The 26,594-nt window shown below is 42.4% G+C and overlaps 1 protein-coding gene across 10 annotated transcripts in view; it reads right to left on the bottom strand.

Moving 5' to 3' along the window:
* Positions 1 to 26,594, bottom strand: part of LOC147193665 (RNA-binding protein Musashi homolog 2) — a 223,545-nt gene that overhangs the window by 97,639 nt on the left and 99,312 nt on the right. For all 10 annotated transcript variants that reach the window (XM_086131975.1, XM_086131978.1, XM_086131976.1 and 7 more), the window contains exon 7: positions 3,227 to 3,275. In XM_086131975.1, the coding sequence (XP_085988101.1) occupies positions 3,227 to 3,275 (49 nt within the window). The remainder of the gene's footprint in view (positions 1 to 3,226; positions 3,276 to 26,594) is intronic.

Raw genomic sequence — 26,594 nt, 5'->3', positions numbered from 1 at the left:
TCATGACCAACACCTTGTTTCAACTAAAGAACAAATTCAAGACCTCCTGGCAACACCCCCGCTCTAAAAAATAGAAAAACAGGAATGAGGTACCCGTTTCAGCAACATCTGGACTGAAATCCGGCGCTGCCACAGAGGGATTGAGAATGAGCGGTGCATAGATAGAAAGCGAGATGTTGCAACAAGTGAACAACATCACCTTCCAAGCTTCCTATGATGTCATCAAGTCTATCTGTTGCCCATAAAGGAAGAGCATCAACTTGGACAGATAGGCTGAGCACTACCACAACCTGCAGAACACCTCATACCAAACTCACACCCCGTCGTGTGAGTCAGCCATTGAAACATACAAAAAAAATTAACCAAAACTGAATGAATGTCACACATCCCTACTTTGTGTCTTGCGACAAATTGAGTTTCAGGAGAAAAGAGAAGGTAGAATGGAGGCGGAGCAACAGGGGGGAATTGCGGTAAAACATGGAACAATAGGTGTCCTCTGGCATCAACCCCTGGACGGTCCAAGCTGCTCACCGAAGGCATTGAAGTCGTCCACAATGAACGGCTGCTGAGGCAAGAGCGGCTTTGGAGAGTTCAATTTCCAACACAATCGGCAGTATTCTACTCCCTTAAATGCCAAGGAGATGGTGCTCTACACGCGCCTTTGTTGGGGGCTTTGCTTATGGCAATTGTCCTCTAAGCAGGAGACACGGCGGGAGAAAGACGAGAGGTGGCAAAGTCGGACAGGGTGGGGGGGGGGGGGGGAGAGACTGCACGAGATAGTGAATGAAAGAGCAAAAAAAAAAAAAAACCTAAAATGGGAAATGTAGAGAATGTCTCTGGTATTCGTTCGTTTGGCCTCACGGGGACCGTCTGGAGGACAATGCTGCTACTATTGGAGTGTGACGTTTGTCCTTTATCCAATTCAGCGCAGCCCCACAGAAATCACACAATCAGGTGTCAATCACGCAACTTCTGCCCATCTTGACTCCATCTCCATTAAACTCAATGTTAGACAGAAATAAGCAATGACCTTTTTTCCCCATAACCTTTGTAGGGGTTTGTTTGATTTTTAGGCTATAATGTATGATTACGAATATAAGTTTAACATTTATGATAAAATGACAACTTGTGAGAAAATATGTACAAAAAGTTGCATTGGCGAATTGCAGGAAGCTTCATATCAGCATAATAATTTTGATGTATAGAAATGAGCTTGTACTGATCTTTTTTTTAAAAAAATTTTTACATACGACAGCAAAACCTGGAATTATTTTTTCATGACTCAATCTGTAGGATAAAAATCTACACAGGTGGGAAATTGATTTGGACTGCAGGCAGCTAGCTGTGCAGTCAGCGGACCAAGGCACTGGTTTCACTTATAATATATTTAATGCCCTTTCCTTTGTGGTCATGGAGCAGTTGAGTCATTAATATTACACAACCACACCAGTGGCACTGATGAATTATTGAAATGTTCTTAAGGGTCTGTAATATTCAATGCGTTTCATCTTGGAGACCTGTTGTCTCAAGATAAAAGCGGTAAATGTCTACTGTTTCAAATTCCCACCGGAACCAAATATCAAAATGATATTAAGAGAACCAGTGAGCGAAGAAACTAACTGCACCTGCCGCCTGCCTCATTGTCACACTCAATATAAATACGGCTGTTGTCATCACCCCCCATGCCACCCCCCCCCCCTCCCCCCCAAAAAAGTCTTCATTTGAAGGGCGTTTTGTTGCCCAAAGGCAAACGTCTAACAAAGTCCCGGAGCAGAGTGTCCGTACTCTCTCAGGAAAGGCCGCCTATGCGGCAGACAGGGCAGAAGAAGAGGGAGAAAACGCCTTTGTCTGAAAGACCCCACACCGGGTCCTGTCATGACAGATCAAAATCCCCTCAAAGCCATAGATCACTTCCACGATAGTTCACATGTTCCAACACTTGAAAACTGTTTACCAGGCTCAAAGGGTTTGTCTGCACAGCATCCTGACACAGAGGAGAAAGGAGCGGGAGAGGCTGTAATGCACACTTACAGCCCCGTTTCAAAACAGCAAGGAGTATTAAACAGAGGTCAGGTTTCCGTTTCCACCAGCGAGGTGCATGTCGTTGGGATGCCAATGGTCCCAAGGTGAGCTGCAGTCTATACAAGCCGATATGGTCCCCAATAAGCGAGACTGCAGTCCGATGATTGAGTAGTATTGTCACAACACAGAAGCAACGAACAAAACATCAAGAACAGAAGATTCCGCTTTTTATCTTTTTTGGAAAACGGCTCCATTGTGATCCTGTTTACCATCTCACATTACGTTTGGACGTTACTATGATTGTTACAATCACAATCTGGTTGCGCGCATGCCAAATTTCATACCCTCCGCCTTCCGATTGCAAAGCTACTACTGCTGCCCCCATCGATCTCGACCGCACAAGTATTTAATAAATAAATGCAGTGTGTTTCAAGTCAGGGAGGATGAGTCTCAATAGACTCATACTTTCTTCAATATGGCCCAGTTCAATGTGCAGGGAGTGACGAACTAACAAGAATACTGACTGATGTGACAGAAAAGCCCGCATCCTTCCTTGTCTTGTGGAAATACCTGTCGGTGCCTGTTGACTACTCAGACAAAATGATCGAGACAGGGAGAAGGACGGAAAGAGACCGAGGCGCACACAGACCAACCGAGTGAGGCACGCTGTTACTTTTAAGTTCCTTTAACAGCCAATAGAAGCAGCCTCCCCCGATAAACGACAGCCCGATGTGTGGTAACCGGCGGTTAAATCCGGCCTTTGAGTGCGCTGTTTTGCTTACACGTACGGCGCTGGCTCACGGCGCAAAAGAGGAAACCTGTCTTTGGAAAGTCCTCTATTTGAGAGAGAAACGTTTCGCTCATCGAAAGATAAGGCGCCGATGAGCGTGCGATAAAGTCGGTGCTTCTCCTGGGCGTTATCTGACACTGTTATCTGACTGCACAGCACCCGCCATCTGACAATCTTACAGCCTTTAAGCACATCTCCGAAACACGCAAACACCATGACCTGAACACACACACACACACATACACAAGCTAATGCTGAGACATTCTAAGCACCGTACCAACTTATTGATCAGTTTGACACGCTCTCATTGTTCAACAGATGAGACACCCAATATCATGTGAAATGGAACCGTTCCGTTATCGCACAAGGAAAGGACATAACATGTTTTGTTTTTTCGGTTTACTGTGCACTCACCTCTATGTCTGTTCGTAGTCTTATCAAACATAAGCATGGCGTCATCGACCTGAAAGAGAGGAAGGATGAAGCCTTTTTAGTCAGGGTTTTTTTTTTGTGTCATCATCTGATCAATTCATTCCATTCAATTAATGTCAGACAACATGAAAAATCGCCACGGCGGCATTGCCATCCAGATATCGTTTCCCCCTTCTGATTCCGCAGCACAGACGTGTGAGTGAAAAGTGGCAGAAAATGACAATAATGACAAGCGCTGAGGAAAATGGAGAACTGTTTGGACAATTTGTTTGATGAACACCAATGTCCATTCTTGGGGAAGGAGACGGATAAATGCATTACGCTAAGCGAAAGTGAGACAAATGGCCATCCGCGCTCATCTCACAAGCGCGGCAGCAGGAGCATCCACCATAATATCATCCCTCATCATGTCCAATAAAGCCACACACAGATAGTCAGGCTGCATTTTTCCCTCACGCATCTCCTATCCACGGACAACCTGTGATTTTTATATCTTTGAAGAACTGCTTTAAAAACAGAGTGAGGCATGCTCATTCACTCCGTAATTTTGTCTTTGGGGGGAATATAAAAAGGACAGAGAGCTAGGGAACAGTGGCAGACAGGGGAGAGGGAAAAAAAAAGTGGGAACACATCACCGCTCGCTTCCTGGTTATGGTTTCTAGGTAAGTGATGATGTACCTCCAAGGCTTTATGCCGTGCGGAGGAAATGCGTGCGCACAGGCCTGTGTCTGTGTTTTTCATGGGAGGGTGGAAAAGCTTTGGGAGAAGATGGGACCAGACAAGAATAGGGGTCTCAGTCAAGCAGAACTGTCTGATTGGATAAAAAAAAAAAAAAAGTAGTCCCTGGCAACCAGGCAGACTCGCACTGGCACACTGCTCTTGCCACGCTCTAGCTGCACATTTGGCACAGATGTTGACGTTGCCAAGCAAGATGCTGGCACGGTGTGGGGAACCCTGTGATTTTATGCACAGCTCACTAACCAAATGCAGCTCTCTGCGATTTTTTTTTGTTGTTGTTATGCGCACACCTATGCAAATAAAATGGGAAGATAATGCTCATTTGGAGAAGGGGGCTAACAAACAATTTATACTGAATATAAAAATCTACAATTACATCATTGCCCGTATTCACATTTGGTCATAGCAGACAGGGTCAGAAAAGATTTCAATGAGGTTTTGGACCATCCTGCCACATGCTGACATGTTACTCAGTTTAACTTTGAATACAGTACTATACTCGATGGTCATCAATTTAACTCATTTTCATGCTGCTCTCAAAAGATTTTTCACCATATTGTGGCCAGAAGCTTGTCAGAACTTAACTCATTCAGTACCAGCCAATTCTGGACCAAGTCTGAAAAGACGTTTAAAAACGTCTTTGGGAGTGAATGAGTTTTAATATGGGAGGCCCTGTCACATTGTTTGTGTCACAGTAAGTGATGCAGTCGAACGTGTTTTGCGGTACTGTTTTGAAGTGGAAAACCCACCAAACGGATTGCGCAGTGGACAAGCGATAAAATGGCAATCTGTTATGTTTATATGCAATTCTGGACACTTTTCGTTGGAAAAGCGTTCATCGCTGTTGAGATTGCGTTTAATTGTTTCTAGGAGCAGTGTCACACACAGTGAGAAGCAACATTGTTCTTTGATTTTTATTAGCTTTTGAGTTTACAGGTTTTGATATGAATGTCGCATCATCTTTGGCTTTTGTCTTTTAATTAAAAAGAAAAGATAACCGCAAATGTGTATATAGCGCTAAAATGCAGTAAGACATGCCAGAGGTAAAAGTTAACCAGTTCATCACCTAAAATAAGCAGAACACAAGAGACACATAATTTTGTTACCTGTGAGAAGTAGTGCTACCTAATTATTATACGATGGGACAACATCAAATGTGAGTACGAAGCAATAATGCCAGCAGCAACATCTTTATCGAGAGACATATATAATATTATCAGTCCTAACTTTTGCCTCGTGTTATCTCCTGAAAATCACATTACAGTGAGAGAATGTGTGATAACTGCAGTTTGTCTTTGGGGCGTTTGTGACTTCAGTGACTTTGTACAAAAGGACAATTTTGCGATGAAGGAAAACATATTTCGAAGTACCGAGCCAGTGAGCACACTGCCATAATTTTAATCGTAACGAAGTCAAAAGTGCATATTTTTAACTCCTCAACACTAGACACGACACGATAGCATAAATTGTGAGAGTGACAGATGGAAGAGCCGGTTAATCAACTCTGACTTTATATCGTGTAAATCCACATGAATTTACAACATCATTGCGGTGAAATGGTGACCGGCTGCTTGAATTATGTAACCATCTCACACTATCAACAACCGGGCGGCCCTGATAAAAGTCAGCATTCCACTATTTCTGCCGCTAAGGATACTATTGAAACCGTCGAGAGCTTCGGGCGGAAAGCTGAAGTGAGATTTGTTAGAGGAAGTGTATTATATAAATGTATGATGCTGTGACATGATTCGAGGAGAACTATCCGGTCATACAGGAAACATTGATTCATAGTGAAGCACTGATGGGCATTTTACCAGAGAACGTGAACATCATGTAAGGGTCAAACTCAAGTTTCTCTCTCTCTCTCTGTCACCCTCAGTCGGGCTCTCCCGTTCGCTCTCTCCGGCACCAGCAGACTCTATAGAACCATCTCCAGTGCTTGAGGGCTTTTCAATGTAGTTATTCAAGCAGAACACAACTGTGTGCCTCCATCTGATAGAAGGTTAAGGACCTCTTCACTGCTCACAAAAAAGCCCGCCACATTGAGGTGAGGCCAGGCTCACCTCAGGGAAGAAATCTTTCTCTGTCCTCCTCCTCCTTGGCTTTCACTCTTTCCTTTTTCTCCTGGCTTGGTGAAAGGAAAGGTTCAAAGGATAATGACTGTCTTATCACTATGTAAAAGGGGAAAGGGAACTCCAGCGAAGTGGCTGGCCTTTTGTGACAACGGAGAAAAGAGCAAAAGTCTATTCGGCGCTGGGATATGCACTAGAACCATCCATTACCACTTAAGGAGGCCAGGCAGCTCTTTAACCAAACCTGCAGCAAATAAGCACATCCAAACAAGGCCGAGAGGTGACGGGATGACACGAGACATCGACTGATTTTGGCTTCTTGAAGCTTCATGCAAATTTCAACGCACTTGGGAGAAAACCCGACAAATCGATATTCTTTTGCTGTCGCCAAGCGGTGCTGACCTTCCATAATACACAAGTGGGAAGTAGTGGAGCAAAAGAGGACAGGAGCGGAAGGATCGAATAATGGACGTACGTATTCCGGAAGGGTAGTTATCATTTTGAAATAAGGAGTTGTGACCACTTCTTGTTCTTTCGATTGTCCCACAATTCACTTCCAACGTCCATATCACTGAAATCAGCCAATTTTCTGTTTTTAAAGGTATTTTTTTTCTGCCATGAATTGTCCCTGCTTTTTCGCCAATTCCTGACCTCAGGAGTTTGGTCTTTTGATTGCCTTAATGTGTTCTATTCCCATCTGTGTCGTACTTCTGTTTATGTGTCTGTGAATCAATTGTTTGCTTACACCGATGTCCCAACAATTTGACTTTGTTCACTTGAGAAACTGGTCGGTTTGGTTATGGTCGTTCTCGACTCACCTTCCTTGCAAGAAATAGCAAAGCTGACAGGCTATGTTTGCATTTTAGATCTATTTTGCATTCATTCACGGATATGAGATATGAATCACAGATAAAAATGTGCTTTTTATCATTTCTTTCTTTTTGCACTTTGTAAAAAATAAATCCACAACAAGACAAATACGTGATGATTTGGAAAAAGGAAAAGTTCTGCGAGTGATGAATCATGTATCAAAGGACAAAGGCATCAATAAGGGCTAATGTGCTATGTTTGGATTGGGAGAACAGCAGACCTGCCAAATGACAGGGGGAGATTTAAGAGCTCTGGAAATGAATTATGACAGCGATTTAGGTCGGTGTCAAACGCGCATTTACATTCAACTCATGGCAGGAAAGCGAGCAGAGGAGGTTTTCTGCAATTTGGGGTGGCACTGATGTGGATGAGATCTGATGCGAAATAACGTCAGGTCATCACCACGTACATTGACCTGGGACTGTTGTGTTGACATTTTGAGCTGCCAATTCGCAAAGCGTTGTGCTGCTAGTTTTGGGCACAGCAAGTTCTGGTTCTGGACCCTGGCAGAGACAATTGACACACATCTTATAGCTACCTAGTGTCATTCATTTTTTGCCATTTTGATTTGATTTCAAAATCTTCCCGATTTCAACATATATTTGCAAAGGGGCAATATCTTTCAGATGTAAACGAAAACAGATATGTAAACAAAAACCCCCAATCCTTATCCGCTCATCCAATATAATAGCATGTTGCCAATGAATTGGAAGGAACACTTTTAAACCTCCTCGCTGTCAAGCATCCATCTTCTTTGGGAGTCATCGGGCAGGAGAGTGATTCCACAGATTCTCTTCAGATTTAGCTGCACCATAGCTTTATAAAAAAGGGATGGGGGTGGGATATTAAAAAAACAAAAACTCCCTATTGCGCTCAATGAAGTATCACATCATTAGGATCATTACCATTATGACAAATAAGGGGCATGGTCAAGGAGAAAGCTCAGCTGGCACTGCCCCTTCATCAACACTCCCTTTGCAGAGTAGATAATCTCATATTCTATTTCAGTGATGACAATTAAGAGAGAAATGATAGCAGCCCAGTGACAATGGACAAATTTGTAACAACCCTTTCGATTGTTCTTTTGTAGAGGGGAGTCTATATCATTGTCAGAGGAGGTTGAATCGCGCACAGAGCTGCATCCACGCTTGAGTGCTTTTACAAGTGGTGGTTTAACAAAGAGTGGAGGGCAAAATTTTTGCTTCCTTTCAGCTCATGGGGGGTGCTCACAGGGGCGGGGGGTGTTAATTGTTAGCCTATGGGTGGCTTTTGGTCATGCAACAAAGAACCCAGGCTACAGAGAAATGTACAATAGTTAAGGAATGAGAAGATCCCATGCTGATCGGTTCCTTCTCGGTATCAACTGCATTCGGCTGGAGGATGTTGACACTGGAGGTGAGCCTTCTCTTTTTGTAAATCTAAAATCGTCATGACTTTCTTACAGGGGCACTATTAGCAGTGATCTGACAAGCTGTCTTGTTATCGGGTATGGAAACTGATATTTCCAACTCCCAATCTATTTGCGAGGCCACCAGCATGAGCATTGCGGCTGACTCCTCCCACCCGTCTCATTGCTGCTTGGCTCGTTCCATCTCGGTGAACCACTTGGCAGTCTCGGTAGCTCCTTGACACCGTTTTGATTTGATTCGATAGTTTCTCAGGAAAGCTCAAACGTGTCTTGAACTAAGAGTTTGAAGCAGATTTATGGGGGTTTTCCCCAAAATGCCCCAATGAAGATGAAAAGATAGACTATCATCTCTGCTTCGGTCGAAGCACGAGCTTGCGTTGTTGCATTTGAAAACACTTTATATGATTGAGATATGGACCCTTCATTAAAAATCTTATTACCTGGGTCAGTAAAGAATACAGGTATATATATATTTGTTACTGCTAAATGAGAGCGATCAAAAAAATATATACTGTATATTTTCAAGCAGTTATCTGACGATAAAAATCTGTAATTATTAATTATATACAGCGTGGGCTGAATGTCAACACTTATTCAAACAAGTTTCCTTCATGTTGACATTAACAAAATGACTTGAAAGAAACACTTGAGGAAGACAATTTCTCAAATGTGTCAGTTACATATTTATGAGGTCCCCTGCTCTGCATCCAAGGAGGTCGCTATGGTGATGCAAAGTGATGTCCTCGCGGAGAGCTTCGGCAGATCAGAGCACAGAAGCTCTGTGCGGCTCACAGACCAGCGAACGGCACAATTAAAAAGGCAGTCATGCAGAGGGCACATTCAGCAATGTACTGCTATAAAAGAAATGTTATGAAAGGAAAATGCCTTTCGGAGGTTTCTACATTTTTCAGGGGCGGCCGTAACATTGTTTTGCTAAAATATTATTTCATGAGAAGACACCCTTCAGAAAAGTAAAATGCAGTTGGAAAAAAAAGAAATCAGTCCCATTTTTTGGAAAATATAATTTTATGGGTACTCGAACGCCGAAGTACTCCCAATTACGCATTCAGAATCTTTTGTTATCCTCCAGGGAATCATGTTTATATTTTCTTACTCTGGTGTATCGTATTTATTGCCAAAGGAGTTTTCATAATGGGTAACTTAATAGGAAAATGCATGGCCGAAGCTCAACGATATGCAATGAAATACAGTCTTAGTCTTGTCCAGTATCCACTTTGTGATTTGGCTCATATGTGAAGCACACTCGTTTAAAACTCCCTATGACCCTTTAATAGCAATCTAGAAATCACTTTGAAGGTCATGCCTTCCTGAATAAATGGGAAGTCAGCGTGGTGTGGTGCTCCGTCCCCCGTTTGGCCTTCCACAGTCATATCCTCATACTTGAACTCCGTATGTTTGAGGATGTTGGCCTTGGCCTTGCCCATCAATCTTCTTGTCTTCCTTTGCCAAGCTGCAGGAACTACCCATTATGGAGTCATTTTATTAATAGGGCCCCTTTTCCTCTCTGCCACTCTCGTGCAGAGTGCCTCCTCTTTCTGTCAGAATAGAGTATGCCTGCAAGCCACCTCCATGAAACTACAGTGCCCGGGCTTTCCCTCATTCTCCCGTGTGAAAGCTCAGCCAGGGAAATATTTTGCTTTCAAGCGAAAATAGTATTTGGAGAGGTGAGCAATCCTTAAACCCCCAGAGCAAACAGTTTAACACCGAGGACCTATTTAAAATGATTTTCTTCCTCCCTGCAAAGCCAATCAGATTTTTTTTTTCCTCACACGCACGTGCACTGAGAATACACAATAGATTTTACAAAACGATGCAACTTTTTCTCTCGTTTTGTCAGCGTTAAATAAAGGTCTTCTTATCTTATCTTAAGAAATGGCTACAGGTGGACATGCAAAAAAAAAAGGTCAAAAGAAACAAGGGGTTGAGGGGCACAGTGCAAAAATACAATCCGTTGGAATCAACGGATCCCTGAAGGACGTGCTGGTAGAGATAGTGAAATGAGGTGAAACAGAAGGTTGCAGAGGACACAAAGGCTTACACTCCAAATAACCAACATGGTGTTGGAGAATCTATTATTTAATAAACAGTTAAGTGAGAATAAAAAAAAAGTGGACACTTAGAGCTGCCACTTTTGATAATTCTTCTAGCTTTTTGGGCTTACATCAAAAGTGCTCCGATGTGCAGGTTTCACTCGAGGTTCTCCGACTTCTTCCCGTATTCCCAAAATATGCAGGTTAGGTTCACTGAACTCAAATTTTTTCTTCGGTGTGAATTTGAGCGTGAATCGTTGTTTGTCTATGTTTGTCTACATATGCGTCAGAGGAAAACTTGATTTCTAGCTCATTCAGTACCAGCCAATTCTAAACCAAGTCTGAAAAGACATAAAACCGTCTTTGGGAGGGAATGAGTTAGTGAGTGTCATTTTATAACGTAAAATAAACTCCTTGGAGATAATAAAGGCCCACATAAAACATAAATACCAATAAAAAGGTCACAATAACATGAAGTGGCCTTCTTCGCGGCATGATATTTCGTAAAAGCACAATGGTGATAGCTCATTGTGGAAAAACCTTGACTTTTTTATTTTTCTTCAGCGGAAAGGAACAATTAGCTGGAAGTTAAAACGAGTCTGGAAGAGCGCATGCAATTCAGTGTGCGCGTTGCTCTTTCTTTGAAAGTTGCGAATCTAAACGTGGCCTTGAATCCAGACGGTGGGTTTCGTCTGCCTCTGTATGCGCTGAGAGTACTCAGGAACAGAAACGTGATGTGCTTCTATTGTGCCGTTTGCCACTGGCTTTGAACCACCATCGAGAGCCAAGAGTGATTTTTCGTGCGGTATTCATGAATCAATGGCAGCCACTCACTGGCGGCTCTGTTCTTGGAGTATATCATCTACTTAAGATATCAACAGGTGAACACCGGGGGATCAAGCGATCTGCGAGTTGACGAAAAATGGAACGTATTTTCCATGCAACGGCCACCACTGCTAATACCGCGCGCTTCCCTTTCATTGTTGTTTTGGCTCAAAAAGCTTGAAGGACGTTTCAATAATTTGTCCCTTCTCCTAAGATTTGAATAGAACGAGCGCTGATGGAAAACTTTTGATCTCTTCATGCAAAACACTTTCATCTGTTATTTGGTGATAGCATGTCTCTCTTTGTCAGCACAAATACGGGAGGCCCGATTTGAATATGGTTACACATCCCTCTATTTATTAAAGCTTGGATTAACATGACAGGAAGTTTTGTCTGGGGGGCTCTTTAAGATGGCTCAGAGAGGCAATCTGGTGACAGTAATAGGATCCAGCTAATATACTTGACTGATGCTCCTTTCCCAGTGTTATAAAGCAGAACAATGGGAGTAGGGTTCTGGGAGTGAATACATTGTGTTTGGTAATAGTGTGTGTATCCATGTGTGTGTCGGGAGGGCGATGGTGCGCTAATCAGCCAGAATACCATCACTTAGCAAATATACGGGCTGAGGAAATAAAAATACTCAAAGGTCACAGAGCAATTCCATCAGGACATCTCTTCTACAATTAACTGAATAGACAAAGGACCTGACATTAGAGAGTGCAAGAGGAATATTTCAGCTCAATGTCTCGGAGTTTGTAGAGATTTGTTAAAGGTTGGCTTTGAATACATGGAAATCTTTCTAATTGTATTTCTTCCTTTCTTCTTTTTCTATGCGGAACAAGTCACAAAGAAAAATTCATTACGGGGGACATTTAAAAGGATATTGTATACCGCCCAACTTCGCTTTCACCGTTGCTGCGCCACAAAATATGGCTGTCACATCTTGCCTTCAGTTACGATTGGAAAAAAAATGAATCCCCAATACATCAAAGGGCCGTTTAATTTGTAGACGCGGTGCACACAGTACATCACATCCCTCCCGTTACCTATTTACTTTATTCGTGTCTACTGATTTTAATTTCCTCAAGGGGAAATTCAGTGGCCACACTTCTAGTTATAGTGCCACTTGTTTTGCACGCTACCCAGAGAATACGAAGGCAGGCCTGAAGGGAGATGTGTCAGAGCGAAGAGGCGTGCAGCGCTGCACCTCTTGCTCAAGGGCGTCCGAGACAGAAGTCAGTTAGCAGATTAGCATTTCTCGAACATTAAGTTGACCCTTTCAGTTCTTGGCTTTTCATTTTAAAAGTTATCGTGATTTGAAATGTTCTTGTTGTCGGATTGAGAAAGAGACGGGATCCAACCACCAGTGATGACAGGTTGGCATGTTCACGGTTCTGTGTAGGTTTTCGGCCACCCAGCTCATTGTCGTCTGCAAAACGTTGAATTAAAACCGGATGAACAAGAAACGTTAAATTGCCTTGATTCGGCCTTTGCGACCATATTAATGGCTAATTAACTCTGTTGATTGGATGGAATTAATTCAACAACAATTTTCCCCATATTTGATGCACCATCATTGAAGTCATTTACATAGGTTGCATCGATGCAATCTCAACGTTTGAGCAACTAGGACAACCCCAGACGTTGCATAGGTTGCATACGTAGAGGATGTCGTGGCCGCATTTCTGTATCATTCCATGTGTGGTGCTGAATTGTATTTGCATTCGTAAATTCCGCAACAAGCAAAAACAACTTTTACAACAAATAGAGGAGAGACTTGTGAGTGGGGTTAGCGGATCAAACTTGCATCTGTTTCAGAGATAGAAGGGATACTGTGCATCTCGCGCAATCTACAATTAACAATCTAGTGATAGCGGCCAAATGCCAACAGCCATTAGCGCCCAACACCAAGCGAGAACACGGATGTAGATGCGCGTGCGCTCAAACGTAGATGAGATGCGCCTCCGCCACCCTCCCATCCCAAACGGCCACAAACCATCTGTGGATTAGATATTAGACGACAAAATGTCTATTTCCAACCCCACCGTGAAACAGTAATTGTGCAATCTGATCTGTCTTGTATGGCGTTAGAATGGTGGGACTGTTTAACACATGGCTAGCACTTAAGCTTAAAGGAATGGATGACAACTTCAATTCTGGAATTGCATTGGACCTCTGACTCGTTCACTGATAGTGCTATTTGCATGCACTCAAGCGGCGTGCACGGTAAACGCAGCTGACAGTTATCTTTGATTTTATTTCGAAAGGATTTCAGCGGCGTCTGCATCAGAAAGGATCCTGCCAACCGCTCTTTCAGTTCCCGGTGCGATTTCTCTCTCGCTGAATCTGTCACTCCGTGCCTCGGTGACAGGGTCAGATAGAGAGAGCAAAGTGGTGAGAGGTGTGACAGTGCGAGCAGATGAGGGTCGCTCCGTGTGGAGGCCCTCGGCATGACACCCATCAAGGCGACTCAGACAGACGCCAGTTGGTCCGAGTAATGCCACCCACACCGGCTCTGGGAGGGAGCCCAGAAACCATATGGAGGCCAGAAGCCAATGGCACACCAGGAGAAGACTGACATTTCAGTCTGGCTATTGTTAATCAAACTGAGCAGTCATTAATGTCCATTAACCAAGTATTTAATGATTGTACAGGGCTCTTAGCGCTGATCACATAACCGTGGTTGGACATGTTTTCACGGGGGGGACTCCATTCCTCCCCCCTCACACACGCTACGACGACACCCACTCTCAGGAGTGCGCCTAAAATTTTTCGCCTTATCTCCTGACTTCCTGCTTCCATTTTATGACAGCGACACTCATGTTCTTGGTGCCCTCTGATCCTCGTGTCAACACACAGCTCACGGGAACGCAACCCATCTGCAAGGCACGCACTTTAAGTCGGGTAACCGGCAAAATCAGTCGAGAGTCTGTGTTCACCTGACAAGGTAACACGACGTAAGGTGGCTTCCGTAACAGCTACCCAGCCGTTCTCCTGGGCGACACCGAGGAATTTACGAGCAGCAGGTAGGAGATCAAAGCTGTTGCTGACAGACTTGGCAAACATCAAGATTCATTCAACTCATCGCTTGTTTTCTTGGTGGCTTTCTGTCTCGGTGAGGCCCTGCAATGACGGCGGCTTTTATGAGTTGTCAGTGGGCCAGGTTGGAGGGCTCTGCGGTTGTCCGCCGCCGGATTCAAACTTCGACGGGCGCCGCGATGACAGGATACGAGGCACTCTGCGGTTACGCCGCGGAATTCGAATGTCAATCGCCCTGCCCAGTGCCATCTCCCCCTCTCGCTCTCGTTTGTCATTGCTCCTCCCTCCCCTCTCCCCCGGTGTTTGTCAGGGCTGGTGATTAGCTGTCACCCTCTGCAGAAGCAGATAACACCCCACACAGCCTGTTTCCCCTCTGGGAGCATGCACACACGTAAAGCAGGAAAATGCAGAAATAAAAGGCACAAGTGTGCGTACACGCATGCACACTAAAGACACTTGATTATGTAAAAAAAAAAATGGTATCGTCTGCAGCCGTTTTGGATTCATTGACCACGATGTACTTATCCGTGATGTTTGCGGTAACTGGATGCCATTTAGATCTTATCAATGTTGACTGTGATTAATGTTCTGCGCATCGATTCTAATTGCAATTCCTTTCTTTTCAACAAATCTAAGATGCAATAAACAGTTTGTTGGCAATGTTCCTCTGCATCTTTTCCAAGCGCAATTTGAGTTGGCTGCAAGAGCTGATTTTGAGACATTATGACTTGGCATTCGTCTACCCGGCTGCAGCTGTTGAATTGCCATCGCCGCATAATTCTTGCTCAACATTTTCCTGCTGTTTAAACTTCAAAGAGTGCTTCAATACTTCTCACTCTTCGGACACAGTTGCGCTCGTGACAAGCTTAGTCAAAATTGATTTTATTCATTATTCTTCACAATCTCGGTCGGAATAAAAATCATTGACATTTTGCGAGGACTATTAATGTAGCAGTGAATCTTGAAGCTGCAAGAGGTCTGGTGAGATTTATAATATTTACAGCATTTGCCTTTTTCTTGTTTGAAATGTTAATTACACAGTTTTGAGTAATTTCTCACACCACGTCTGCCGCTCTATTTATTTTATAGAGAGGCTTTGGTTGGCCAAACTGTTAAAATCTGTAATCCACTAATTTGAATCAGTGCAGCAAAAACTGAAGCCATACTCTTTCAAATATAAGTCCATTATGTTCACAAATCCCTTGAATTTGTCGAGAATCACAGGGAAAAAAAAAAAGGTGCAACCAAAGCATGAAAGGTGTCAAAATGTGCTGACTCCATAAGAGCCATTTAAAAATTTCAACGGGTGGTGAAGGGTGTTTCTCAACCAAATGTGCAGAGGCAGACAACATTGGGTGATTTTTTGACCTCAGTGGCAAGTGCTGCAGCAGCTGGGCATGGTGCATTGGGATAAATGCAGATTTTTTTTCTTTTTAGATTTGAATGAAATGAATGGATGCATATGAACTCATCAAGGAAAACATTTCAGGTTAGGAAAAAAAACCCCGAAACTAATTCACAGGATATATGTCACTAATATACTCCACCTAGTCTCAGTTTTGCCCTAAATTCTAATTATCAGCAACTCGTAATGAACGTGTTAATTGCCTTTACCAAAGGACCTGATCTCAAGGACTCACATAAGTTATGTAATAATAAAACATACTCTTCCACATTCTACGTCGATTTTGTGGCGTGCAGCCAAAGTCAATCAAAGTCCCACGGCATATCAACTGAACCGAGCTTATGTTTTCTTTTTTTAATTATTTACACAGAATGTGTTTCAACTCCAAAGCAAAAAACAAAAACCAAAAAAAAAACATTGGCATATACATAAATTAACATGAGCTGCATATTTCATTTGATCCTGCCCAGCTCGCAGAACAGCACCATCCATTTCCTTACGGTGCAACGTCATATTAATAGGGAAGGAAAAGGCCACCTTAGCGCCCCACTTGTATCATTTCTACTGTCACAATAGCAAGAAGGATTGTAATGTCGCAGATAAATATACGGCACGGATTTATCTTTTGCCCCCAAGCAGCTTTGTTCTGGGAACCCTTGAACAACGTTGGCTAATCATAGCATTCGAAACATTTCGATGTGTCATCTTGCAATAGTCAAGAACAAAAGGTGATTTCTTAGGACATGACAGGCCTGTTATGGGAATATAATAGAAAAGTGAGGTAATAGCAGAGCAAAGGGCTGAAACGGCGATGAAATAGAGAGGAGACAGAAAGAAAGAACACAGCGGGAGCACAATAAAGACAGCAAGACAAATACAGACAACCAAAGACAAGGCGAGATCGTGCCCCTGCCTCTGTGTACATATGGCAGAATGTACCAGAGCACAGAAAGACCAACGCATTTGAGATAAGCCCCTTTGCTCAGGCGTGCTTTTTATGGCGACGTTGGCAGCGTAGCTTCATCTACGTCAGCAGGCAGAAATGTATGAACAGCTGATTTCCCCCCCCCCCTTTTTTTTTTTTATTTGACAAGTCAACAGCAAATTTTAATGGGTGGATTTTTATGGCCCTAAACGTATTTTTGACCCTGATTTCAAAAATAAATTTACTTTTTTTTTCCTCGAGTATATCGTACTTGGGATATTCTCATTTTTGGTTTTCAAGTTTGACTTTTAAAAGTTTGCGCAACAGGAATTTTATCGTGCGTTGTAATTTATAGCTACACTGAAAAAAGTTTTTAATCGATTTTTTGTTGATGTATGATTTCGGAAGTAATCGAGTCTCCCGCCCCCACCTCAAAACACAATACTACAATTCCAAACTCATCCGACAGCATTACTCTTAAAAATTAACTGCTCATCGATCATTTAAAACAAAAAAAAATGCACCACAAGTGCAGTTGCCTTCGCAATATTATAATATTCAATTATTGGACCCATACGAGGCTTTTCCTGACAATTTGCTGCTCCTACCGGGATTTTAAAGGATATGTGCAAACACCGACTCGTAAAGGGATTTGGAATTGTTCATAATTCCCATCACCGTATATAAGGCCCAAATTGCAGCTGACAAAAAAAAAACAGCCCCAAAGCCTTATGCTGCAGCCGCTATATTTCACGTGGGTACCGTCTTTTTTCGGTAACGAGCAGTTGTATTTGCGTGAAACATACCTTTTGGAATCATGGCCAAAAAGTTGCTTCATCAGAATAAAACACATTTTCACTTGCTTCAGGCACTCCTTTGTGCTCGGCGCCACCAGACTGTACAACAGCAGTGTGGGCCACAACTCACAGACTCAGTGCCAGTTTTTGTTTTTGTTTTTTTCCACCCCAATATGCTGCTCTGTTTTTATGTTCGGTTAAACTCCCCCCAAAAATTAAATAAATCAAGAAAAATCAGATCACATGCTACTTTACCCTAAAAAAAAAAAAAAAAAAAAAAAAAAACGGCATATGCAACCATTCTTTTTAAAAAAAAAAAAAAAAATTTATTCTGAACTTGTAAACACTCGGCTGTATCCTATGAGCTGAAATTTCCCTTTGAGGACCATTGACTGATCATCTTAATCTATTTTATCGTTCCCATGCGCATTTTGGGAGATTGAAGATGAGATAAGGTAAGATAAGAAAACCTTTATTTGTCTCACAATGGAGAAATTCGCAATTTACAGCAGCCAAAATAATTTAAAAATGAACTGTACATAGTACAGAACGCCATATAAAATATAAGATATAAGCTTATATACAACTGCATATATGCTTTTTCAAGTAGTTCTTTTCTTTGCAAGATAAGGCTTTTGTCTTGCCACCATGGCCCAGAAGGAAGATTGTTGTCACATGTAATAATCAGCCAATACTTGCCAGAAATTGCTGCAGCCCCTTCAGTCGAGCTGTCAGCATTTGGCAACCTCCCTGAGCGGTTTTCCAATTCATCTTTTCTTCAATTATCCAGCAATGTCCAGTTCGTTGCAACGTCACAAATTGTGTCCACTAGATGTTGACAGTCTTCACTGTGTTTCAGATACGAAATAAGCTAGCAATATCTATACTTACCAAACAGAATCTTCTGAATGCCTCGACAGGATTTTGAACACTGTCAACATGTTTTTGTCTTGCACCTGCTCTTCTAAATCGCCAATCAATACGTTATTTCATTTACTCGGTCGTGCTGGTGGTGCCCCATCTTAATTGAGCCACGAGTTCAACCGAATTATGATAACCGAATAACATTTGTACCAATTTTGAGGAAGCAACATCACATAACGGTTGCGGTCATCTGTCATCAGCTCGCAACCTAAACAATATATAAATAAGGACAAAGGACTCCGGGGATGTGACTGTGACCAGACAGCAAAATAATCTACGTAATCCGAATCGAAGCCCTCAAGGCTTTTATAGATCAACAGCATAGATTTTCTCTCTGTCTCCATTTCTACCTGGCTTAGGTTTAATTCAACTCAATTAAATCAAGCTCAGAGTTCCTAGAGAACACAGTCATTCATCTTTTCAGTCAAGCTACTTCAGCTCAGCAAAAAACAAAAACACTCCTTTCCCTGCTTTTTTTCTCCACAGACGCCATGAGGACAGTCTATAGTTTCAACTAAATTAGCGTTGATGATCTCGCAAACAGCTTTAATGGATGTCCTGGCCTCACCATTACGTCAGAAAATGCGTTCACTTAATTCCAGCATCCTATACCGGTTGCGTATTTAATTAGCTTCTTTCTTTCTTTTTCACCTTCTTATCAGTCAAAAATGTAGTGTGAAATTAGAAAAGTTATCCCTGGAACCAAAATACACCCTGGGGGTGAAATGCTTCACACAGCGCACCACAAGCTTTCATTTTCACAAAATCAACACAATAATCAACAAGGGCAAAAACATCAACAAGTGTTTGTCCTTGAGTGACAGTTACTAGCAGCCATAGACGAAGACTTTGGCTTCGTCGTGACGATATGAAACAGCTGGCGAAATGAACATTTTCCAAGGGGATACATATTTCATGAGTTGTGAACTCACCGTTGACAATTTAGCATTGAATAATAGATTCATCAAACCTGGATCGACTAATGAATAGCTTCCTCGGGTGAAAAGAAGAAAGTAAATCAGCAATACGCAAAGTAGAAATAGAATTAATGAGCGGTTGTCAAAGCTGAAATCATCCGCGCGGTAAAAGCAGGACCGTTTCCGTTGCGAGCCTAACCTTTGTACCTGGTCAAAGTTCTCCATTCATGAATGCGGGAGAGCTTCCATAGTCTTCTCCGTGATTGTAGATTTCACAGATGTGTAAATGATGTTATGTGAGGCGCGCTGAGCGAAGCTTTGATCTGCTATTCCACAAACCAGGCTGTACAACAAAAGGCGAGGAAATCCTGAGCTCACGCAAGCCTTGTATAATGTAAAAACTCTGTTTCTGTGATCCTCTGCCGATTTGCAAGCACTGGCAGCTGTGAAAAGGAGCTGCCCACAAGTATACTGTACATGGAGACGAAAACACAGACGGGGGGAAGTTGCGCTTTCCAGAGTAATGTCATGCAACATAGTGAACAGTCTGACTGATGCGTGCAAATCCAACTGGGTATATCAATCAAGTGTCAACGTGACGCTTTGATGACATCATGAGCTTCGTGTCATTTTACTTCACTTAACGTCTTCGCAATGTGAAAGGAACGATGACAGGAGAGATGCGATCGTAATCACTTGGTGTACAGTCTTTGTAGAAATGTAGCGCTTTGTCTTCGGCAGCGATTACACACGCGGACGCACTTGTTGGTGTAGCCTCGTATACCGTCATTGGACATCAAAATACGATTCGATTTTACAAGCTTTCACTGTGTCATTTACACAACATACCAAACTGTCACAAATATATTCTCATGGATGTGTTCTGATGGATTTGCATTCTATGGCCACACGCTTAAAACCAAGAGCGTGAGATAAAGTCAAGCACAAGTCACTTGGAATTCAAAGGCCACTTTTCCCACAGACCAGATGGTCCTCTTTTTTTCTAATTAATTACTTGAGCAAAACTGTGGAGACGTGTTGATTTTTCATTCGTCTCAAAGATTTAAAACGTGCTGAATTGTTACTAAAAAGGTGACCTGAACACGCCGCAGACGATTGGATTCGGAGAATTTTATGAGATTCATCAGTGTAAAACCCAATCTATCATGGCGGTCACATTTTTTATTCATTGGACTTCAAAATGGGACAACACTGCGCAATGTTTGTTGATCTAAATTATTGATGAGGGTTCAAATGATTCAAATTGTTCCATAGGATGAATGTAAATGGATGTCCAAGTCCTTCACATAAATGGGATGGTCATACAAACAAAATGGAAACATTTTAATGGGGGTTAATTATATTTTATCCTATATCGATATGAGCGAGTGGAACTAAACCTAGTTCTAATGTGGCTGGACTTCAAAAAAAGAAAAACGAAGCAAGCCGAGCGCAAGTGTAATCTCTGTGAAGCTCATTACCTGCAGGTCAGTTTTCTCATCAAATGTGCCCAATGACAACTGGCACTCATTGCACTGCCCATCATTTGCTGCTCATGACACCGCTGCGGCAAATCGGTTCACACTCAAATTACCTTTGGTTCAATAAATAAAGTTTGAAGTCCAGTCAGGTGTTAGATTGCAAGTATTATGATAGAATTCAACCACATTTGTCTGTTGTGACATTTGAACGGCAAGGATGAGTGGGTTTAGTTGCTTGTAGTGAGAACGGCGAGTTATTGTCTCGCCTTGCAAAACACTTACATTTTGCTTTTAAAACATCAATTCATTCCTCAGATAATGATCTTTGCGTTTGAAAAAAATGCGTGCATTTAGTTTGTGATTGCGACAGCATTTCAATCATTTCGGTTTGAGTCGAGCAAATCCAAACTGAGCCCGGTTGGGTTCACTCAGCACTCAGCCCTCACTGGCTACTAAGCATATCGCCGTATTTAGACAGGCTTAGTAAAATGCCACAGCGTAATATGTGCGGGTTAATTTTCCAAAAGGTTTGATGTGGACAATCTATCTGAATGTTCTGGTTGGGCGCATGGCCTGATAGGATGGTACCCCATTAGCTCAGTCAGACTGCAGGGCCCCACTGTTAACATTAGAGTGTGTACTGGAGCATCACAAAGTGGAGCGGGGCTTAATCTTGCCATACTCATGTTCTTTCCTGCCTTATTGTGGTCAATGTGATGATAGCTTTGATACAAGCCAATCACAAGTGCAAAACGCCTCGCAATTAGAGCTATGGGCGGTATTAATATTTTCATAACACCCCCCTCCAACCCCCATCACCAATTCCCCTTCTCTATCAGAGGTTGGTAATCAGTTGGATCAAACTGTTTAATTACAGCTTGGCAATGACTACTTCATTTGATTAGACCGTTTACCTTATTGTTGCCTCAATTATATATTAAAGAGCTGTTTTCGAGAGGTTGCGGCGTTTGCTTGTGATATAGGATGCCAAAAGGGCCTGAGTGACAGGTACTTCTTAAGACTTAATTTTACAAATACAGTAATAAATACAAGCGAGCGCACACCACGTCTCGCCACACAGCGAGCTGTACGGTCTTTTGCATAATTGCAATAAAAACGTGTATTGGTCTGACTGATTGAATTGGGGCTTGGTAATTGCAGCATAAACAATGTGCTTGACTGTCACACTGCTACAGTGCCACAAGGCTGTCAACGATCCAGATATTTTTCTAGTGTCTACTGTCATATTAAGCGGATCCACAGCCTGCCGTGTAATGACTATAATTATGTGGTGAGCATGTGCTACCTGTGGGCTAGCCTAACACGCATTCACGCATGCACGTGGAATCGAGCGCACCTCTATTTATTTATTTTAATCCATGACCTGTCAGTCAAAATCAGTGCGCGCGATGCCAATTTTTTTTTTCATTAGTTTAATAACTTACCAACAAGATATGCTCCCTCTTGTCCAAACATCAACATCTAAAATTTCAATATTAGAAACTACTTGGTGAGTATCAGAATAATGGCACATTCACCGTAAAACTCAATTGAAGAATGTCATTACATTATAAATGTTAAGATGTATTCTTTTTCCGGAGAAATGTTTATTGCTGGAAATAAAGGGGGACACCGCCACACATTTTTCAGTGTGATGGACAGGGGTGGCCACCTGCACACGTGCACTCATACACCCACCAACCCCCCTCTGAAGTCACTGTTTATCATACCATCCACAGTCAGTGTTTTTCACCAAATAAAATTGCACAAATATACAAATGCTTACCCAACATACTTATAATCCAAGCAGGAAAAATATGGCAGTAAAAAAGCACAATTGACTAGAAAAAGCCGTCGCTTTGCCTTTGTGCATGATAGTTTAGTTTTCTCATGCAGGGATTCATGAGCTGACACCAATTCAGTCAAATAATATCTAAATACCACTATGAAACAAATATCTTTGGATTCTTCGCAATTCTAAACATTATGTTTACTTAGGTTTCTCCCTGCTTGTATTATTGCTGGGCTCGATTGGTAGATATGTGCATTTTATTTCATGAAACGGTGAGCTAGGATGGAATGATAAGCAATGACTTCTCGCCAGATTGGTTGTTTGATGTTGTAAAAGTCCTGATTTTGAGTGACGTTAACTGTAAGAATCAAATGTTCTTCACTTTAAAAAAAAAGGCGTCTTTTATCCAGATCAGTTAGGAAAATATTCTTCAAATATGCAATGAATGTAAATGGAATCTAGCAGAGTATCAAGGGATCTAAGAATATCTCTGTGAAAATGGCAGGAAAGTTACAGATATCAATATATCTGGCATCACGTAGCTCCGCCCCTGAAAAACACAAAATCGTATTGCCTAATTTGAATAGTGACACAAGCAAAGTTGCAATGATTTGGGGAATTTTTACCTATTTTTTTACCAAGTTAAAAATGTGCATTACTGCCACCTACAGGAATGGAAACAACCACAACAGGAATAGAGAGCGAGAGCAGTCAGGACAGTCGATAGCAGACAATGGATATTGAAATTGAACACTACTTTTTTTTTTTTTAATTGCAGCGGATGCCTTGCCAGCGCCGAGCATTTTTGATGACAACCCGTTTTCTTTAACAGTCACTCATCATTGTGCGAGCGCTGACGGCCGCCAATACAAGCACCTGTATAGTCAGCCGGCTCGACCCCCTTATATCGACAGCGTCTCCGCAGCAGCCCGTCGTGCACCTCCCTCCACTTTCGAGTCTCTCTTTCTCGCTTCACTTCCTCCTCCTCTCAACCAGGAAAAGCGCCACATGCTACCACAGGAAGTCGATGTACATCTCTTGTCTCCCTCGCGCGACCCATATCAAACATACTGCACTCATTCCTCACCGTTGAGCCTTGCACACATCATGTCGGAGTTGTAAATAGAGAGGAGCTTAAATGACAACAGCCCTTCTTCCGGAGGGATTTAAGGAGGAGAAAGGTACCGATTTGTGCGAAAGACGGCTGGCGAAGATAAAATGTCGGGCTTTGGGTCTAAATTCCACATGAATGCCTTTCCCTTTAGTGTGCATTATGATGGCAATGGACCATATCATAGTATTTGTTTTGCTTGAGAGCTGTCCCTGGTGATTTATGTTCCCCGAGGACAAATATATCATGTCACAATACAAGCAATGTTTCTGTCACACCGAACGCGGGGGGGGGCTGAATATGAGAGATTTGTGTACATCTGTGGCAGAGTGTGTGGCTGGGTGATGAGACACTTGTGGCAGTGGCAGTGCCAGTGTGTGACCGCTGGCCCCCCGACTAGGGAGCGGCGCCTGGAAAGGTTACCCAGCAGAGTGGCTTTTGTATGGTAATGTGACCTCCAGCTCCCGAAGGAGGCCAAACACCTGCCCAGCACCCCCGCCGGGCTCATATCCCTGACACGTTAACTGTTTTCCCCGATAAGAACGTAACCGCTGTTAAGCAATCACTTGTCACTTAAAAGTCAGTGTTCCAACAGTGGAATTCCGGTTACCCGTTCTAAAATATATTCTTATGCTGCGTTTTTGGAACAGACAGGGTGGCAGGTGTTCTTACTCTGACAAAGACGGACGGGATGATACACATTCAGAAATGTGCGTATGCATGTCACTTTTTTTCAGGAGCAGTAAAAAGACGGTAGACCGTCGAATACGTTGTGTGAGAAAAAATTAGACACCTTAAAAAAAAGTAATTGCGTCATTGTGCAGTAGCTAGTGTATGTTGTATGCATACAATCAAGTTTTCAAGCATTTATAAAGTGAAGCTGTCGAGAATGTCAAAGTAGGAATGCAGGCATCCTATAACATATGCAAAAGACGAGCTGGGAAATCTTCCATTCATGCTCTTTTCATATTGTGAGAATCATAAGTTAGCATGCTATCATCAAAGAGTTCCACTCATTTCTAACAGAAAAAAAAAATCTGCATATTTTTTAGTATTAGCCGAATTTGACTGACCGGTAAATGCATCAAAAAAATTAAATAAAAAAAATAACAATGTCCTTTATTGCCCGTCATCACCCCGTCACTCATTGTCAGCTCTCTCATGATGAACAAATTGAGGTGACATGGTGTTATAAACCACATTTTCAGTGGGAGTTTGGCTTCATAGTTTCAGCAGTCCGCAGAGGACAATACACACAATTTCATTATGTTAAAACGTTGGGATCATCCTGAAGCAGACATTTCCAAGGCAATATGTTGATTAGTGACGAGGATGCCCATGGAGATAAAATACTCAACGTTGCAGCATTGGACCTTCTTGGATGCTTGCATGCTACTTTGGTCCACTGCTATGAAAATTCGAATGTTTTGGAATGAGCCGATGAGATGGTAATGATGAGGTCAATGATCGTCAGTGTGTTCTTTCCATCTATCCACCTTGCCGTCTCGCGTATCGTAATCACTACCGAGATCTGAGCATCAGCTCAAGGTCTTGGAACAGCTATCCCTCAGGCTTGCATACACTTGCGTGTAATTCGAGCACCAGTTTCCTGTCCCTCAGGCAGCCCACCTACTGAACCAATTTCTCCGTCGTCACCATGCTGAGCATCGCTAACGCAGTCCTCTCACGCGGTTGTGTTTAATGCATTAGCTTAGCAGCGACTATAGTTCTTTCCTCATTAACGTCACCCTTCAGTTCTGTCATTAAATATATATATACTTGAAGTCATATCCATACGAGTCCTTTGCTACAATTTTGTCTATTTATTTATCCATTAAAAGTTAATTATGAATGAATGTCACTCTGAATAATTCATGTGCACCCCAGTGCTATGAATAAATAGCTAATACACCTCTGCTTCCACCCCTTTCGTGTTCTTCAAACCCTTTTAGTCGTACAATGCACTACTGTAGGTTATTGGTCTTTCTCTCTCCCCGGAGGGTTCTTGTGCACTTAGTCCTTATTAAAATTCCTATAGCACATAAACACACAATGACATCTGCACGCACGCACACACAAGCGCTCACGCACAGGCCAAGGACCGTCTGTTGGTACAAACCATTTATTAAAGCTCCTGTGAAGGTCCTGGCAGTCAGCCAGAGGGAGACATGACTTTGGATCTCATTCATGTCCACATCAGCAGAGTGAAATATTTCTAGGTGTTGATCCATGGCAGCCATGATTGCTGCAATCCACTTTTATCATTGTCAACTTTTACAAAGGGGGAAAATGACCCTTTTTTTTCTGCACTTTAGCAGGTTGTCAATATAGTTCCTTCAAATCAAACGGTTACAGGGACAATCTCTTTTCGTGACATGTTTACTACATACAGTAGGAAAGAGAGAAACAGCTTCACTAGATTCTGATCTAGGCATGGCCACTACAACTCTGAATCTGTATTCAAATAGGAGACGAGCATAACCTTCAGCTGGATTTGATCTAATGTATCCACGGTGAAGTTATCTTTTTTTTTTGCCATATACAGAATGCATTCATTCAAAATTTAACCCTGGCAAATTAGAATCACGCAGCTTTTTGTGGTCCAGTTAGTTGTGGACGCATGCTTAAAAATACTGTATATGTTGTAAAAAGTTCTGCTAGCACATTAAAATGATCACACACCCCCACCCCCACCCCCCAAAAAACATGACACTTGCACACTCGTCCCATTTAAGTAACTCCAGTTATTCTAGTTCACTGCACTCTGAAAATATGCAACCTTGGCCAATGCTCACATGCCATGCAGAAAAAGCACAAAGTGCTCCTGAATTCTGCTGTGTCACCGACATATATTATTACAGAGGTTGACGTCAGGTAATACCATCAATCTAATCTCTATTCAATGACAACGATATATTGCCTTTAGTTCAATATAAAAGAGAATGAATATGAAGACAAAGAGTGCAATGCTAATTTACAAGTTCTTCATTACCTC

The sequence above is a fragment of the Hippocampus guttulatus genome, chromosome 15 (genome assembly GCF_054856545.1).
Source record: "Hippocampus guttulatus isolate MCC_2025c chromosome 15, RoL_Hgut_1.0, whole genome shotgun sequence".
Lineage (NCBI taxonomy): Eukaryota > Metazoa > Chordata > Actinopteri > Syngnathiformes > Syngnathidae > Hippocampus > Hippocampus guttulatus.
This window is presented reverse-complemented; position numbering and strand designations above follow the sequence as displayed.